Raw genomic sequence first — 19,418 nt, 5'->3', positions numbered from 1 at the left:
TAGATAATTTCTTCAAGTGATGGTCTTTCTGTTAACATTCTCCTAATCAATTTTGGTAAAGAAGCAGGAATCCAGGAAGAGGTTCTGTTCTTTTAAAGCCAGGGATGAAAACACCACTATTTAAATGCTGGCCCATTCTTCAAACGGATGTCATGCAGAGTTCTTAAGCAGATGGAGAAAATGGTATTGGTCTTGTTAAATGAATTGATAACAACAAAGGCAATGTTATGGTCTAGACAGAGCGGGTCTAAACGTCTCTTTTTGCAATACCTCTGATAAACAAAAAATAGAAGTTATGTTCTTACCGTAACGTTCCATGTTAGTTGTCTTCTTCTCGCCTTCTTTCTTGCTGGATGGGTTCGGAGCCGACCTCGGCTCCACTGCCACTCTAAAAGCTCGAGAGTTGGTTCCACCGGCTCGAGGCTCCCCTTATATCCCACAATGCTAGGCGGTATTACCTCAGATCTCGTTTGTAAGCTATGCCCAGCCAAAAATAACTCCAGAACCACTGGAAAGGGAAAACCCACCTCTATAAAAGGAAGGGAAGAAGGTGACCTGAAAACCTGAAGAAGGAATATATGCACAGTATAGCATATACCTATATACAATAGAGGTGGTAGAAAGAGAGGTCACAATCAAACTCCTCTAGGTGTGTCCAGGCTAGGGGAAGGAGGTGGGGCAAGAAAGAAGAGAAGAAGACAACTAACATGGAGCGTTATGGTAAGAACATAACTTCTATATGTTAAGTTGTCCATCTCGCCTTCATTCTTGCTGGATGGGACCGCCCTAGCACCTTGTCCCGGTGGCCTATCGGAACAGACTCTTGAGAACAGTGGAACCAAAGTTAGCTCTATGTCTAGAAGCTAAATCCAACTTATAATGGGAAATGAAAGTGTGAGGAGTAGCCCAAGTAGCCGCTGCACAAATGGTGTCAATAGGCAGCCTGTCTTGGAAGGCTATAGAAGTAGCCAAAGCTTTGGTGGAGTGGGCCTTAGGTTTGTTAGGCAGCTTTTGGTGTCTAATTTCATAAGCAAAGGAAATCAGAGATGTTAGCCATCTGGAGAGTGATACCTTGAAACTGAAAGTCCCTTTCTGCCTTCTGCATAAGAGACAAACAACTGGTCAGTTTTCCTGATCTGTTTGGTTCTATCCAAATAATACCTTAACTGACGATGAACATCTAGCCAATGCAATTTTTGTTCAGACCTGTTAGAATAGTTAGGAAAAACACAGGAGGTCAATGCTTTGATTTAGGTTAGGCATAGAGGCTACTTTAGGTAAAAAGTATGGATTGGTTCGTAAGGACACCCTGTCTTTATGAAACAATAGATAAGGTGGTCGACTGCTAAGTGCATGAAGTTCTGAGACCCCTCTAGCTGAAGTAATGGCTACCAGAAAGAGAGTCTTCCAGGATAGCAATTTCAATGAACAGGAAGCTGCAGGTTCGAAATGGGGAAGAATCAAAGATGTGAGAACTAAATTAAGGTCCCAAGAAGGAGGAGGATTTCTTATAGGAGGTCTGAGAAGAAAAACTCCTTTAAAAAAAGCTTTGCAAAGCTTGTGAGACATGATGGCAGAATCTGAAATGCCCACATGAAAGTTAGAAATAGCTGCCAATTGAACTTTAAGAGTAGAAGGAGATGAACCTGCATGGAAGAGTTCAGCTAGAAAATCAAGGACTATTTGGATGGAAGCAGTGAAAGGATCTATGTCCCTTCCTTGAGCCCAATAGGCGAAACGTTTCCACTTACTAAGATAAATCTTCCGAGTGGAAGATTTATGGGAAGCTATCAAAATATCTCGAACAGAGTGAGATATTTGAGGAAGCCTGGCTAAGGTTGGAATTGGAGGAACCAAGCAGTGAGGTTCAGAGAGGGAGGGAGCGATGTAACTGACCCGATTGATGGATCAAAAGATCTGGAACTAGGTCCAGATGCCAAGGTTGCTCCAACAGAAATTGATGTAGAAAGGGGAACCAAACCTGTCGAGGCCAGTAAGGAGCAATGAGGATCAATGAGGCCTTCTGAGCGATAGCTTTCTGTATCACTTGAGAGATTAGTGGGAAGGGAGGAAATACATACAGAAGTCCCGGGCCAAACTTGGACTAGAGCGTCTCTGCTGGGCTGGCCTGGTAACGGAATAGGGTGAAATAATCTCTGCACTTGCTGTTTTGGGGAGTAGCAAAAGGTCGCAGCAAGGCTGACCCCACTTGAGAAAAATTTTCTCCAGAATAGAATCTTTCAGAGACCACTGTGAGGCATGAGGATAGCTCTGCTCAACTTGTCCATGATCAGATTGGACTTCCGGGATGTGCGTTGCTATCAAAAACCGCTGAGAAGAAATCGCCCATTGCCACAGTCTGAGTGCTTCTCGACATAGGGATAGGACCTGGTTCCGCCTTGTTTGTTGATATACCACACTACAGACATATTGTCCGTCTGGATTGCTATCGTTCCCAAGGGAAGAGAGTCTTGAAGGGCTTGCAATGCTAAAAGCACTGCTCTCATCTCTAGAACATTTATATGCAAGTGGCATTCGTCTGGTTGCCATATGCCCTGGACTGTTCTGCCCTGATAATGCCCCCCCCCCACCCAATCAGGGAGGCGTCCGTTGTCAGAGTAGCAGGGGAAGGAACAAAGGGTCTTCCCAAAAAGAGCTGAGGGGAAGAAATCCACCAAAGAAGATGATTCTTGCATGCTTGCGTTATCATAATGGTGTGGGACATCGGAAGTTGCTGGTACGACCACTGTGTGAAGAGCATCCATTGAAGGATTCTCATGTGGAATCTGGCTAATAGAAGTAGAGGGATAGCAGCCGCCATAATCCCCAGTACTTTCAGAACTAATCTGGCTTTGACTCTGTTGCTGTGGAAAAGAAGGGAGACCAGTTTGCGTATGTCTGCTATTCTTTGGTCTGTTAGTCTCGCAGACATGTTGACTGTGTCTAGATTTGAGCATAAGAAGGTAATAGGAAGACAAGGAGACAAAACAGACTTTTCGCAATTTATTGAGATGCCTAACTTTTGACAAATGCGAAAGGTGTAGTCTCTGGCCATTAGAAGAAGATGCTTGGTAGGAGCTGTGAGGAGCCAGTCGTCCAAATATGGAAACACCTGGAAACCTTGGCGGCTCAGGTGAGAAGCTACCACTGCCATGCTTTTGGTAAACACCGGGGGCAGTGGTGAGACCAAAGGGCAGGGCTCTGAATTGAAAGTGACTGGTTCCCAGCGAAGCGGAGGAATCTCCTGGAAGCGTCTGTTCATTTTATATGATAGTACGCATCCTGGAGGTTTATAGAGCACATCCAGTTTTCCTTTCCCAACAGGGGTAGGATGGATTGTAGCGTGACCATCCGAAATCTTGTTTTCTTGACCGACTTGTTCAAGATACTGAGATTCAAAATGGGTCTCCAGTCCCCTGTTTTCTTTGGAACCAAAAATAATTTGGAGTAGATTCCGGATCCTTGCTGGTCTGCTGGCACTGGCTGAATGGCTCTTTTTGCAAGCAACTTTGAAATTTCCAACGCTGCTTGATCCCTTTGAGCGGGTGGAACATCTGGAAGGGATTTTTTTGATTGATTTGGGATACGAAAGAACGGAATGGAATAGCCTTCGGAAATGATGGAATGGACCCACTTGTCTTGAGTTAGGGAGCGCCAGGCTTCTGGGTACAGTGACAATCTCCCCCCGACTGCCTCCGAAGGTGGACAGTCGGGCAACACCTCAGGGATGCTGGAAGGGCTTATCGGAAAAGTTTCGATTGCCCTGGTTCTGGACCCCCCTGCCTCTAGGGCGACGTCTACCATTATTGTTCCCCCCTCTGCCTCTGGAGGGGAACTGACTCTGTGCGTCAGGCAAAGTCCCTTGAGATTGTTTGTGGAACCACATTTTCCCACTTTTCTGGCCTTTGGGGTAAGGCCTAGAAGGAGTAGAAATACAGACTCCGGCGGCAGAAAGAGTTTTGCCATCCGTCTCGCACCTCGTCAAGGTTTCTTTCACTTGAGGACCAAAGAGATGATCCATCAAGCGGGAATTAGTGAAAGACATTTTAAAGGGTCCATAAAATTGCATAGCCGCATCCAGGCATGCCGTAGGGCAACACCTGTCCCTCTTGGCTCTGCTCGCTCCATCAGCCGCATATGAAAGGAGGCACATGGAGGAGTTAGCTACAGAGTTTAGGGTAGCCAGCTGAGCGTTCATCTTGTCCTGAAAACTCGCAGCTGTAGGATCCTTCAACATCTCACTCGCTTCCTTGATCAAATCTCTTTGAAGGCAGTGAAATGGCATAGGTAGTTCAGCGAGCATAGCAAAGGTCGCTGAGAAAACATCCGCTTCCGTACCTGTCCATAGACCTAGATTCCTTGTTAGGAGGATGGACAGGCACCGAAGGATCAGCTAGTTCCTTCTTAGTGGCAGCAGCTACCACCATAGCATCCACAGAAACTCCCTTGGTCAGAAATTGCTTATCTGCTGGTGCTGTGATAAACTTTGAAGGTCTCCTGGGGGTGGGTCCACTGAGTCAAGAGCCGTCCAAGCCTTTTTTGCTACCACCTGCATGAGGGGGTCAAGGGGGACACCCAGGAGGTGGAAGGGCGAGAGCCAAATGCCTCAAGATACACAGATTCATCCTGCGAAGGGTTAATGGCTGGCCAATTTCCCTCTGTTTCAGGATCTCTAGAATGTCTGCAAAGGAGACATCTTCAGAAGGGGAACAGGGGAACCCTCGAATCCTCTAAATCTGTGTCAGAGGTGATAGACTCAGGTGAGTCTATGTGCTTCCTCTTACACTTTCTCTTCCTAGGGGCTCCCCTGCCAATTCAGGAGAGGCCTCGAAGAGGATGAGATCCCACAGGGGATTCTTGAGGAGCTGGCTCTCTGCGGTCTGGGATGAGGGAGTGAGTAGACATAACCTGAGGCACAGAGGAGGGAGGGGCGGAGCCGACTGTGGAGTTGAACCAGGTTCCAACACACTCCGCATGACCTCGAGCACCCCTGTCAGGCAGAGCCAGAGGTCCCCGCTCAGCTGAGAACCCCCTCGGCACCGACAGTGATGGCTCGAGGCGATGTCGGAGCCGCACTCACCAGCGCGAAAGCACCGAGAGGGGGAGCGGGGTTGGGCAAGGGTCCGATGGCACTCACCCCATCGGAGCCGACGAGGGAAGTCCGGCGCTGAGATTCTTCAATGGAAGAAATCGGAGCCGAGCACGGAACCGAAGACAATTGTATCGGTTCGGCTACCACAGTCTCGGTTCCGACACGCCCGACTCGAGCTCAAAGGAGTTGGAGGAGGAACATTTTGAGGGATAGGGTCAAGCATCGACTGATGAGTCGGGCTCTGAAGCATTTGGGCCAGTGCCTCGGACTTAAGAAGTCGACTCACTACCCTCTGAAGATCATGATCCGAAAGCCTCGATGATCTAGAGGAGTGAGATCTATGGCTCCGTTCAGACAGCAAGGGAGACGCTGGAGCCGAATGAGCGGAGCCAAGGGCGGTGACCTAGACCTCTTTCTAGATGTCGGATCCGATGGTCTGATCGGAGCCGACCCAGAATTTCAATGCTTGGCTCCAGCCGGCCGAGGAACCACAGAAGCTGCAGTCCGAGACTCATCGGCTCCAGCGAGCCGATGTAGCAGTAGGTTTGAAGCCTTAGGCCTCGACTCAGAAGCTGGAGTCGAGGACCTAGAAGCCTTAGAGGGTTTGCCGAGTAGCAGTAGGGAACCCTCAGGCTTGAGCAAACCTCTTAAAATAAGTTTGTTTTTTCTTTCCTGCTGGACTCTAGGGCTGAAGCCATGGCATACAGCACAAGAGTCCTGCAGGTGTAAAGGTCCCAGGCAGTATACACAAGAAGTGTGACTGTCTGTCAGAGACATTTTCTGACAGCACGAGTCACACTTCTTGAAGCCTGAGACCTTTGATTCCTTAGACATTTTCAAAGAAAGTGTAACCACACACACACACACACACAAACACACCGATTACACTTTTCACAAGGTTAACTAAAAAAAAGGGAGATTAGTTCTTTTCTAGATCCTTAAAAAAAAACACATACACTCCACTAAGGGGCTGGAAGGGCCCGAAGGCCTGAGAGAAGAACTAATAAGTTCTTGTGGAAAAAAGGGTGGATAAACAGGGAGGAAAGGGTCAAAATCCACTAAGTTAAGGGAAATAACTATAATAGAGTAAATTAAAGGGGTTTAAATTCACTATAGCTTAATCTATAATAACTGACCTGAAGCCGGTAGAAACCATACACCTCGATCGCTGTAGCGGCAAACGAGATCTGAGGTAATACCGCCTAGCATTGTGGGATATAAGGGGAGCCTCGAGCCGGTGGAACCAACTCTCGAGCTTTTAGAGTGGCCGAGTCGGAGCCGAGGTCGGCTCCGAACCCATCCAGCAAGAATGAAGGCGAGATGGACAACTTAACATCAACTGCTAACGCCACGCTATGTAAACTTGAGAAGCCAGAAAAGATTCTAAAATAACTCGTGCAAGCAGCGTCTGGTGAAGATCCACAAATTTAATAAAATGTCATACAATACAACACACAAAACTAGATGTAAAACATAAAAATTGGTTGAGCGCTTTCACCCGTAAGTAATACAGGCTTCATCAGAACTAAAAGCCATATTGAATTCCTGACCATATTTAAAAAATCTTTGGCGCCAAAAATTTTAAAGCTGTACATGCTCAATTAATACTTTGTGGTTAACATACTCTAACCTTGCATACATTAATATAAACTGCAAAAGTATTCTAAATCAAGTTAAAAAATGTTAATAGTAATTATGAACAATAAGTATAGTTAATATAAATAATATAAATAATATATTGCTGCATTATTAAAAAGAGTTGATAAATGTCATTAAATATATTAAACGCAAAAAATATATATATTAAACACAAAAAATATATATATTTAAACACAAAAAATATATTTATCCACAATAAATACAATGAATTAGGAATTTGAAAATTAATGACTCAATTTATGTAATAGTGGTTTGATAGTCATACTTTCATTCAAACCTGGGGCGGAGGCAGCATCAGTATATATTTGCCACCACATTTCCCTATATGATAGATGGCCCTTCTGGTCACCCCCCCTAGGGTCAGCTTTAACTGTGTCAATTATTGCAAACGTAAATCGATGATCAGCCCCTTGTTGTTTAATATGTCTATAAACAGCATTTTTTTCATCACTCTTTTTGATAGAATAAAAATTACCATAAATTCGTTTGTTCAGCTGTCTCTCGGTCTGTACATAGGGCGAGAAATTTTGTTTTGCAATTTCCTGATTTAAATCTAATAAAAGATCAAATCACATTATCCAACCTAATACCTTGACTGTTGTTAATAGCAAAACACCAGTTACAGCTACCACATATCTGTGTGTTCTTAAATGTAATGCATTTTTGTATGGGGGAATTTTCCAACAACCTCTTAATATTAGGGCCCACTTTATTCACAAAACAAGGTCGAAGTCCCAATATAGTCACTATTTGTGTGACTGCTAATATATTATTCCAATTACTGTTTAAAATTTCTTTAACTTTATAAGAAAATGGTCCGTATTCTAAAATGCAAGATCTACAAAAATCAATAGAAGAGGGTTTAGTAATGGCAGCATTACTGTTTTTAGTAAAATGTAAATTGTTAGATTCCAAACCTAGTAATGGTATATATCTAGTACCCCATCCTTTAGTCACTTGACTACTTATGTTACGCATCATGTTAGTGTCGTAGCCCCTATCCCTAAATAATTAAGTAAAATACGCTACCTCAGCTATCATATCAGAATAGCCAGAGGTCATTCTTGCAGCTCTAATTAATTGTCCCTTGTAAATATTTCTCAACAGAGACTTAGGGTGGTTGCTGGAATATTCTAAATAACTATTAGAAAATGTAGTCTTCCTATGAATTTTAGAAGAAAATTGAGAATTTTCTATAAATACATATGTGTCTAAATACGCAAGTCTATCTTGACTTTGTGCATAAGTAAATTTCAGAAAATTACTACTGGAATTCAGATAATCAATAAATTTCATAAGAATCTCAACATTAGCATTCCATAATATGTAAATGTCATCTAGGTAACGTATGTAATATTTTATATATCTATAAAAGTCACTTGGGAAGATAACGGATTCTTCCCAGTCTAACATTACCATATTAGAAAAAATAGGGGCACATGCAGCACCCATTACTACCCCTTTGGTTTGTCTAAATATTTCACCTTCATAATAAATATAGTTATGGTCTAACACTATACTCATCATTTCAGTGACTAGACAAATCTTATTTATATTATTAATATTTATATTATTATTATGTTAAATATTTTTGTGTTTAAATATATATATTTTTTGTGTTTAATATATATATTTTTTTGTTTAATATATTTAATGACATTTATCAACTCTTTTTAATAATGCAGCAATATATTATTTATATTAACTATACTTATTGTTCATGCTTACTATTAACATTTTTAACATTTTTTAACTTGATTTAGAATACTTTTGCAGTTTATATTAATGTATGCAAGGTTAGACTATGTTAACCATAAAGTATTAATTGAGCATGTACAGCTTTAAAATTTTTGGCGCCAAAGATTTTTTAAATATGGTCAGGAATTCAATATGGCTTTTAGTTATGATGAAGCCTGTATTACTTACGGGTGAAAGCGCTCAACCAGTTTTTATGTTTTACATCTAGTTTCGTGTGGTGTATTGTATGACATTTTATTAAATTTGTGGATCTTCACCAGACGCTGCTTGCACGAGTTATTTTAGAATCTTTTCTGGCTTCTCAAGTTTACATAGCGTGGCGTTAGCAGTTGTTTTTGTTTATCAGAGGTTCTTTGGTTCAGCCAACGCCTTTTGTGGTTATTTCTTTTTGCAATACACATCACCTTCTTGATACAACTGCTAGGAGGATAGCAGAATGAGAGAGAGTGCTGGGAAACTAATGGATAACTCTGGCAGTGACAAAGTTCCTTAACAGACACAGGCAATACTGACAAGGGAAGGACTTCACTGGACACAGGTAACTGAACAGAGAAGATGCCCCCGGATGGACCTGCTTAGAAGTAATCCTAAAAATAAGATGATTTTTCAGTAAATACTACTGTATACTGGGAAAATGCATTTATGTGACAGGCATTTCAGGTGGATGAGCATTCAAAACTACAGTACTGAGTATAGTAAAATACAACACAAAGACACATACTTTACTGTAAAAGCACTTTCCAGAGAAACTTGGTCATCTTGGTAGGACACCTGACAGTAGCGAACATCTTTCACAGACGTTGGAACAGTTACATTAGGTAACAATCCTTGAACTAGGTGATCTCTGTTTATCTTGGGAGTCCAGTTAACCTACAAGATAAAATACAAAATTCCATCTTAACAGAGAAAAATAGATTTTTACAATAGAATACAAAAAGTATTAATATAATCTTCATTAAACAGAACTTAAGTAAAGAGTGGGGTGGTAATATGCAAATAATTACACAGATATACTTACAATAATTAGAGCTGAGAGGCACGAGGACTGTCATCTACAAAGCTTTTTCACATTTCTTTGTTAGTATTTTTTTCTAAAAATGCTGTATGGTAATTATGTGGTCCTTGAGAATTGATAAATTTGGTATTATTTCAAACCCAGTACTTCCCTATAAAGTACAGTTTTGTACCTACCATAAATGTAGATGTCCGATAGGCATGCATCTGCAGTCCTTACAAATGGGTTGTCCTGTCGTCAGGCAGCCCTTCGGTCGGCCGGATTCCAAAGTCTGGGTCTGGCCTCGGCTGGGGTCGCACTTCACCCGACGTCACAGCTGCAGTTCTTCGGGTATAAAGGCATCAGCCGACGCCATTTTCCTCAGTGTTTCTTGCCCCAGATGCCAGGTGCCCTCTAGGAAGGCTAAATTTGGATAAATGCAAATGGTTCCAAATAGTAGAGAGCAAACAAAAAATAAGCATGTATGTACATATATACAAACAAATACACCATAACAGATTCCCCCAGCCAGCTACAAGATGGGCAAATACCCTAGGAGTACCACAGAGGGAAGGAGGGTGGTAATCCTGACTGCAGATGCATGCCTATCAGACATCTACATTTATGGTAGGTATAAAACTGTACTATGTCCTTCAAGGATGCATCTGCAGTCCTTACAAATGGGTAGAATACCATAGCCAAACTGGGGAAGGAGGAGAAATAAGATTATGGTGTAGTTAAGATCCCTTGCAAAACAGCAGTGGCAAAACCTGCTCGGGATCTGGAGTATAAAGGTAAATTATAATGCTTGGCAAATGTATGCACGGAGCTCCAAGTAGCAGCCTCTAAAATGTCTTTGGTAGCCACTCCTCGTAGAAAAGCTGTGGTAGTGGCTGTAGCCCTTGTAGAGTGAGGCCTGATGTTTTCTGGAGTTTTCTTCCCATGGTAGGAGTAACAAAATCTAATGCAATTTCCTATCCACTTAGAGATTGTCTGTTTTGAAATTGCTTTTCCTTCCATTCCTGTTGCATATGCTACCAGTAGCTGGTCAGTTTTTCTATTGCTCTTGGTCCTGTCCAGGTAGTAGCGTAATTGTCTGTGTACATCCAAGGTATGCAAAAGTCTTTCTCCCCTGTTCTGTGGGTTGGGGAAGAATGTAGGTAGGTGGATAGCTTGATTTAAAGATACCCTGGAGACCACCTTTGGCATAAAAGTAGGATTTGTTCTCATGGACACTCTATCTTGACGGAAGATCAGGAAGGGCTGTACTGCCATTAATGCCTGTAGCTCAGATACCCTTCTTGCTGAAGTGATTGCAAGCAGGAAGGCAGTTTTCCATGATAAGTATTGTAATTCTGCTGTTGCTGCTGGTTGAAAGGAGGAGTGTCAACTTTCTAGCACAAAGTTCAAGTCCCATGCTGGCAATGGTGGCTTCCTAGGTGGTTTTACATTTTTAATTCCTCTCAGAAACTGCCTGAGCAGAGGATGTGAGAAGACTGGAGGATCCAAGTTGTATTCTGCTGAAATAGCTGATGCATGAATCTTAATGGAAGAATAGGACAGGCCGTTGTGGAAGAGCTCTGCCAAGTATTCCAGGATGTTGGCTATGTTTACCAGTGACACATTTTCTCCTTTTGCAGTACTCCAAATGTGATATCTTTTCCATTTTGCTGAATAATTTTTCTTGTTGAGGGTCCATGAGCCTCCAAGATAATGTCTTTAACCCTTTGGGATAAATTTGGGTAATTTGGTGTTATGCAATGTTCCAGGCAGTCAGCTGCAGTGTTTTCAGGTTTGGATGCAGGGTGTTGTAGTTGTTCTGTGTTAACAGTAAGGGAACTAGGGGTAGAGGCCATATTTGTTCCCGAGACATGCTCCTCAGTAATGGGTACCAATGTTGCCTTGGCCAGTCTGGAGCTATCAGGATGATCCTTGGATGGTCCTCTTTGATCTTCAATAGCACCTTGTGCATCAAAGGAAGTGGTGGGAATGCATATGCTGTCAGGTTTTTCCAACTGAAAGATAGGGAGTCCACTTTCCAAGCAAGTGGGTGGTGCGTCCTTGTGCAGAATTTCTTCAGTTGGTGATTGTGCGGGGATGCAAATAAGTCTATTTCTGGTAGTCCCCATTTTCTTGTAATGGTTTTGAAGATGTCCGGATGCAGCATCCATTCGTGGGCATCCGTGGTAGTTCTGCTTAGTATGTCTGCCAGAATGTTTTCTTTTCCTGGCACAAAAATTGCTTGTAACTGAATGTTGAAGCTCAGGGCCACATTCCAGAGGTCCATTGCCATCCGGCATAGGGGGTACGAATGTGTGCCTCCCTGTTTGTTGATGTACCACATAACTGTGGTGTTGTCTGTCCTTATCAACAGTTGACCTTGTCGAAGAAGTGGTCTGAATGTCTGAATTGCCAGTTTTACTGCCAGCATTTCCTTTTGATTTATGTGTAGGTGCAGTTGGTCTTGAGTCCATAAGCCTTGTATGCACTTGTCCAGCATGTAAGCCCCAACCGAGGTCTGAGGCATCTGTTGTGATGGTCTGGCTTGGTTGAGTGCTGTGGAAGGGCAGTCCTTTGTTTGATTGACAGGCCTGAGCCCACCATTGGAATTCTTGCTTCAGGCATGGGATTATTGGAATTTGGGTTTCTAGGCTGTGCTTGTGCTGAGACCATAAATTCCTTAGGTACCACTGTAACTTTCTCATATGCAGTCTGGCATGTGAAACCAATATTATGCAGGATGCCATGAAACCCAAGGCTTGCAGGACTTTTCTTGCTGTTAGCTGGTTCTTCTTTGTTAATGCCAAGAAGTAGAGGTAGTTGCTCGGTTTTCTACTGTTAGGAATGCCATTTGTTTTGATGTGTCCAGTTCTGCACCCAAAAGGTTATCCTTTGGGATGGTATCAGCCTTGACTTTTTTATATTGACTGTGTATCCCAGAGCTTGCAGTAGATAAATGACCCTTTTCAAGTCTTCTGCTAGCTTGTTTTGTTGTCCGCTTGCAACAGGCAGTCGTCCAGGTAAGGGTAGATTTGGATTCCCTGAAGCCTACAATGAGCAATTACTGATGCCAGGCATTTCGTGAACACTCTGGGCGCAGTAGATAAGCCAAAGGGCAATGCTGAGAATTGATAATGCTCTGATCCTGCAAGAAATCTGAGGTATCTTCTGCAATTTGGTCGTATGGGGACGTGCAGGTATGCCTCCTTGAGATCTAGAGTTACCAGCCAAGACTCCTTGCCCAACATGGGACGAAGTTGCTGTAGGGTCAGCATTTTGAATTTTGGGACAATGAGGTATGTGTTTAAAGCGGACAGATCGAGAATAGGTCTCCATTGGTTTTCTTTTCTTGGTACCAGGAAGAGCCTGGAGTAAAATCCTTGTCCTTGCTCCTTAGATGGTACCTTTTCTACAGCTCTCATCCTTAGTAAGTGAGTTATTTGTTTTAGAGCTTCTGCCTTTTGATTTGGAGGAAGGTCTGGCATTCCTCTCTTCTTTGGTAGAGTATGGAAGTGAAACCTGTAACCTTGGTCTATTGTCTGCAAAATCCACTTGTCTCCTGTGATGTAATGCCAGTTTACTGAAAATAAGGCTAGTTTCCCGCCTAAGGGTGCTTCTAGTTGTTCCCTGGTAGGCGGTGCCAGAGCCAAGTCACTGTGATTGTCCTGTAGTAGTGGTGGCGGCTGTATCTGTGGCTGTACCTCGCTGGTTGTTAGCCTGCCACTGACGTCCCCTGTAGGCACCTCTGGATTGACCTCTGCCTCTTGAGCCTATTCCTGCCTCTCTGAGCTCTGGAGGTGTCTGGAAAGGACCAATTCTTGGAGGGCCAATTCCTGCTAAACCTTGGAGGTTGGACCTGTAAGAAATCTTTGACTGTCTGGACCGATTTTGCCTTCTCTTCCATCTTCTTCAGCACCTGTTGTGCAGGAGAGCCAAACAAATTGATCTTGTCCATGGGAGCATCTAGTAGCTTTGATTTGACATGGTGTGGTAAGGCCTGCTCTTTTAACCATGCATGTCTTCTGATCACTGTGCCAGTCATGGCTGATCTAAAGGAAGCCTCCAGTGCATCATAGCATTTTAAGGAATGATTACTGACCTGCTGAATGTTATGTACCATTTCCTGAACAGATTTTTTGTCTAATGGTTCATCTGAGGACAGCTGTTTAGTTAATTGGTCTAACATAAATTCTTGATACTGGATCATGTGGAATTGACAGTTCAAGGCCCTAGCTGAAAGAGTAGCAGAAGTGTAAACTTTTTTACCCCATCTCTCTAAGGCCCTGGATTCCCTTTCAGAGGGGAGGGGGTTTTTGGCAGAGGTAGCTGCTACCGCCTTAGGTCCCTGGGAGATAGTTTCGGGATTTAAGGCAACCTCCTTCGAGCCGGAACTGAACTAGCGACCTAAGGATGACTTGAATATTCACTACAGTCCTCCGCTCTACCAGCTGAGCTATCGAAGGGATTCTGAATCATCAGAGGAGACATCTGTAGAAACTGGCTCAGGGGGCTCTGCTCTAGGCCTCTTCTCTGGAGGTGGGTGAGAAGCCCTGTCTGGGTGAGGTTGGGATCCCCGGATCAAAGAAATGAGATCCTCTGCTAGACTAAGCATTTGTGAACTAGAGCTAGGCCTGTGAGAGGGGGTCTTAGCAGGCACAGTTTTGGTAGATTTAGCTGCTTTAGCCCTGGCAAAGGCCTTAATCGACATGGTTGCAGGTGGCCTAGCAGCTCCACGTGCAGGGGTTGAAAAATCCAAGGGGATAGTATCAGATAAATCCTGGGAACCTGCAAGAGCAGGTGGGATTTCAGTAGCCGATTCCACCAGGTTGGATGAGGCCTCGGTAGGAGGTAAGCTTCGGCTGAAGGAAGAACCGCGAGCTCGGTTTCAGCGAAACCGAGACACTCGCGGTTGGCTTAACGCGGTTTCGGCGAAACCGCGGACGCGAGTGTCGGTCCTTTCCTTGCGCTTTTAGATATTTGCGTAGTCGGAGGATCCGACGGCATAATGTAAGCAAAAGTGGAGCCGAAAAACTCCTCAGCAAATTCCGACCGACGTCTAAGTGTCCGTCGGTTAAAAGAAGCACAGGCTAGACAAGCTGCTACGTCGTGGTCTGGGCCTAAACAAGGTAAGCAGTAAGAGTGGAAATCTTTATGAGGTATTTGTTTCCCACAAGTTAAACAGTTATTCACTTTTTCTGACATCGGCTGAGGCAAGAAAGAGTCCCCAACGGGGTACTTAGCTTTTTAGAAGTCTTCGGTAGTAGTAGAAGTATTCGGTAGTAGTAATCTCTGGTTCTGACCGACCGGCACTTGCGAACAGCTTCTGCTTCGGGCGCCACGCGGCAAGAAAGACTGAGGAAAATGGCGTTGGCTGATGCCTTTATACCCGAAGAACTGCAGCTGTGACGTCGGGTGAAGTGCGACCCCAGCCGAGGCCAGACCCAGACTTTGGAATCCGGCCGACCGAAGGGCTGCCTGACGACAGGACAACCCATTTGTAAGGACTGCAGATGCATCCTTGAAGGACATCAGCTACTGTACCAGCCAATATTGGTTTGATTCGGTATATCATTTAGGCAAAACTAATGCAGCAAGCCATCTGCTGTATGCACAGCATTTCTCATTTTAAACTTTTCAGTCTCTCAGAAATGGGAAAGCATTAAGACACTGGATGGAGCTTTTTGAAACACTAGGAACAAAGTTTACTAATTTTCATTAACTTCTAAGAAACACTGACTAATACACAAATTATTACTCTTCTTACAATTACTGTTTCCCCAGTCTTGTCTGTTTGCTTCATTACTTATAATCTAGTCTTAAACTATACAATATAAGACTTGCTTCCTGGAATCCCATCCCCAAACAGTTTCTCACTTAAAATGAAGCCTGGATCGTCTTATTGTCTATGGGCTAGGGAAAATGCAACTTGTAAAGGATAACGCACACCATACAAACACCATAACCTATATACTGTAAAACTACATAGAAAACTACCAGCACCAAAAGGAGTGTTCCTAACAGCAAGTGAATATTTTCTTCCTACATGGACATGCAAATGTTTGTATTAGCTTTGGACTGATTCTGTCAAAGTAGAGGATCAGGGTCTCCATTTATGCTTCTGGTTAATTAGTCCTTTATAGTATGCGGTAATAATCCTCTCTATGGTACACACTACTAGCTTCCTTGTTGTACTAAGCACATTAATACTTGCCCAATTACTTAAATACACAAGTATGCCTTTAAGGTCATTCTAGGAGGAATCCTTAGTGTTTTACAATAAAGAAAACTTGCTGACTTGCTCATTTGCAGACTCCACATACTTCCTACCACTCTGCCATTACGCAAGATATATAAGCCCAAACCATACCCCCAAGAGAGTCTATACTGGAAAGTTGAAATTCACTCATTCGGCTTTGCAATGTATTCACACCCACTATTCCAAAGACAAAAAAAGATCAAAAAGAAAAACAAGTATGACATTGTTTTTGATGAGGGGCCAGACCTCTTTCACCATACTAATTTAATATAGCAATTTTGGGAACAGATAAAAGTGGGGAAAAAGGCAAAATCCATTAACCCACTTTGTGTGATCTCGCACAGACTACGCAAAGTGACAAATACTAAAAATCAATGCATCTGCATGTAAAGGAAAAGTTCTACTATAAAAAAGCACAGCACATTACACTGTTGAAAACAGACATAAAAGTGAATCTAACAGAAAAATTCACCTACACTTTTAAACCATATAAAGGCATAACACTGCAAACCTCCACACAGCAATGCATTAAGCATCAATCTCATACATAAAAACCAGACTTTCGACTATATGAATATTGACGCAGTAATCAGAACCCACAGAAAGGGTTTCAACTGTAGGTTATCAATAAGACAAACTATGGCTTACCTGTACACAGCCACATCAACATATTCAAAAGATGTGATTATTTATTATAATTGAAGAAGGGGTTAAAGAGGTAAGCGGTAAAAAACATGCATACAACTCTGTGTCAAATGGACATGAAAACTTGGGAAAAAGTACAGTTGTGTAAGTATCTTACCAAAACAGTAGATGTTCGAATGATCACTGCTGCATTAGCCTTAGCTATATGGTTTTATCCTGCACAGGATAAAATGGCTCGTCAGCTTTCAGGCCACCTTCCACATGCCCAGTCAGCCAGCTAGCTTAGACAGAGCTAATTTAAAAGATAGATTTGGGTCCCAAGCCCTTCACAGCTTTCATGCAAACAAGAGAGATGGAGGCTGAGCTCTGAAAGGACAATGCTTGGAATAACAAAAATGTCTACATCCTACCATAAACACATCGAAAACAAAGGGGGTGGAGGCTGGGCCCTGCTACTGCAAGAGTGATCATTCCAACATCTATTGTTATGGTAAGTTTATTTAAACATCTTTATTATGTTAATCATTCTGATAACTACTGCAAAAGCTTTAGGTATTCGGGCAGATTACCCTAGCTGACTAACATTTGGGAGGAGGAAGTAGAAGAGTTCAGAAGTTCCTAAAGAATAGTCGTAACAAAGCCTGATATGGATCTAGGGAAGGAATCAAGCTTACAGAGTTTTGTAAAAGTATGTATAGAGGACCAAGTTGCAACTTCTGGATTACTTCCAGAATCCAACCCTTTCCAAAAAGTCATAGATGAAGCCAAGGCTATGGAAGAGTAGGCCTTAACCCTACCTGAAATAGTTTTGTTGTGGTGAACATAACTAAAGGTAACAATCTTACACAACCAATTAGAAATAGTCTGTTTTGACATAAGCAGTCCCTTCTTATCTTCACAAGAAATGAAAAACTGGTAAGATCCTCTGAAAGTGTTAGCTGTGTCAAGATAGCACTGGAGGTGTCTGTGGACATCCAAAGTATAGAGAATCCTTTCCCCCTCATTTTTAAGTTCAGGAAAGAAAACCGAGAGATAATTTGACTTAAAGTAAACTTAGATAGCACTTTAGGCATAATAGAAGGATTAGTTCTCAAAGAAACTGTCTGTGTAGAAAGTAAGATAGGTCTGACTCCCCATAATAGCTTGCAACTCAGGCATCCTTTTTGCAGAGGTCAGTCCAACCATTATTCAGGTCCCATAGGATTACAGGATTTACAAGGCAACTGAACCTCAAGACCATTTTCAACTTGCCAGTATGCACCCTTAGGTACCGCCTGTCATTTTAAAGAGAGCCAGACTAGTCATATTGTGTTGAATTTATGAACTTCCATCCAGATGCCTAGCTCATTCTTAAAGGCAGACGGCGCTTAAAGTACAGTTTTGTACCTACCATAAATGTAGATGTTCGAGTGCTAATACAGCTGCAGTAATCACAGATGGGTTTTCTGCCGTCAGGCGGGTCCTCGGTCGGCCAAATTCCAAAGTCTAGGTCCGGCGTCGGTTGTCGTCGCTTTCTTTCCTGACGTCAGTGCGACAGGGGTATATAAGACACAGCCGACGCCATATTCTTCAGTCTTTCTTGCCCCAGATGTCAGGTGCCCCCAGAAGGAAGGCAATACATAAATTATATATATATATATATATATATATATATATATATATATAGTCAAGCAATGCAATATAATCAAAAATCAGTAGTTGCAAGAAAATACACCATAGAAGGATAACCCAAATTAGGTTGTATGAGGAGGTGTTAGCCACTAGGCCTTTACCAAGAGGGGAAGGAGGGAGGGAAACCTGTACTGCAGCTGTATTAGCACTCGAACACCTACATTTATGGTAGGTACAAAACTGTACTATGTTCATCGTGCATACAGCTGCAGTAATCACAGATGGGTAGAATCCCAAAGCTACGCACAGGGTGGTAGGCACTAGGTGGAATTGGGAGCAGCCAGAATGCCCTGCAACACAGCAGTGGCAAAGCCTGCTCTAGTTTTGGAATATAAAGGCAGGTGGTAGTGTTTTGTGAAGGTATGCACAGAACTCCAAGTGTCTGCCTCCAAAATATCTTTGGTAGGGACTCCTCTGAGGAAGGCTGTAGAGGTAGCTGTGGCCCTTGTGGAGTGGGATCTGATGCCTGTAGGAACAGGTTTGCCATGAAAGGAGTAACAAAACCGTATGCAATGGCCTATCCATTTTGAAATTGTCTGTTTGGAAATTGGCTTCCCTTGAGCTCCTACAGCATAGGACACAAAAGTTGTTCTGATTTCCTGAAGGGCTGTGTTCTGTCCAAATAGTAATGTAGCTGTCTATGGATGTCTAAGGAATGTAGCAGCCTTTCCCCTTTGTTTTGAGGATTGGGGTAAAAGGTAGGTAAGTGTATGGCCTGATTTAAAGCTACCCTGGATACTACCTTAGGCATAAATGAAGGGTTGGTTCGTAGGGAAACCCTGTCCTGATGGAAGATGAGAAAGGGCTGTACAGCCATGAGGGCTTGTAGTTCCGAAACCCTACGAGCTGAGGTAATGGCCAGAAGGAAGGCTGTTTTCCAGGACAAATATTGCAAATCTGTAGAGGCAGCTGGTTCAAAGGGAGGTAATGTTAATTTTTCTAGAATGTAGTTAAGATCCCAGGCTGGTATTGGTTGTTTTCCTTGGAGGTCTTATATTCTTAGCTCCTCTGAGGAACTGTCTTAAAAGTGGGTGAGAGAATAAGGGTGGATCAGTGTTGTATTCTGCAGAAATGGCTGAGGCATGAATTTTGATGGAGGAAAATGAAAGTCCACTGCTCAACAGCTCAGCTGGATACTGTAATATCTGAGGCAAATTCAGTTTTCTAGGATCCTGGCCTTTTTTCTCATTCCAAGCGCAAAAACGTTTCCATTTTGCGGAGTAAGCCTTTCTAGTAGATGGCCTTCTGGCCTCCAAAATGACATCCTGCACCTCTTTGGAGAGTAGGGTCTGTTGTGGTGTTAAGGAATTTTCCATGCAGCCAGATCGAGAGTTTTCAGCTGA

The 19,418-nt window shown here is 43.0% G+C and overlaps 1 protein-coding gene and 1 non-coding gene across 2 annotated transcripts in view; both read right to left on the bottom strand.

Annotated features, from left to right (window-relative positions):
- Positions 1 to 19,418, bottom strand: part of SMCHD1 (structural maintenance of chromosomes flexible hinge domain containing 1) — a 3,546,415-nt gene that overhangs the window by 1,579,143 nt on the left and 1,947,854 nt on the right. Inside the window, exon 26 of the mRNA XM_044065561.1 lies at positions 9,231 to 9,379. Within this exon, the coding sequence (XP_043921496.1) occupies positions 9,231 to 9,379 (149 nt within the window). The remainder of the gene's footprint in view (positions 1 to 9,230; positions 9,380 to 19,418) is intronic.
- TRNAY-GUA lies at positions 13,880 to 13,966 on the bottom strand. The gene is given in 2 exon segments: positions 13,880 to 13,915; positions 13,930 to 13,966. It is a non-coding gene; the product is annotated as a tRNA-Tyr (tRNA).

Source organism: Protopterus annectens, chromosome 3.part0 (assembly GCF_019279795.1).
Source record: "Protopterus annectens isolate FY-2018-M chromosome 3.part0, PAN1.0, whole genome shotgun sequence".
NCBI lineage: Eukaryota > Metazoa > Chordata > Ceratodontiformes > Protopteridae > Protopterus > Protopterus annectens.
Note: the sequence above shows the minus strand (reverse complement) of the source record. Positions and strands in the feature narration are given on the sequence as shown.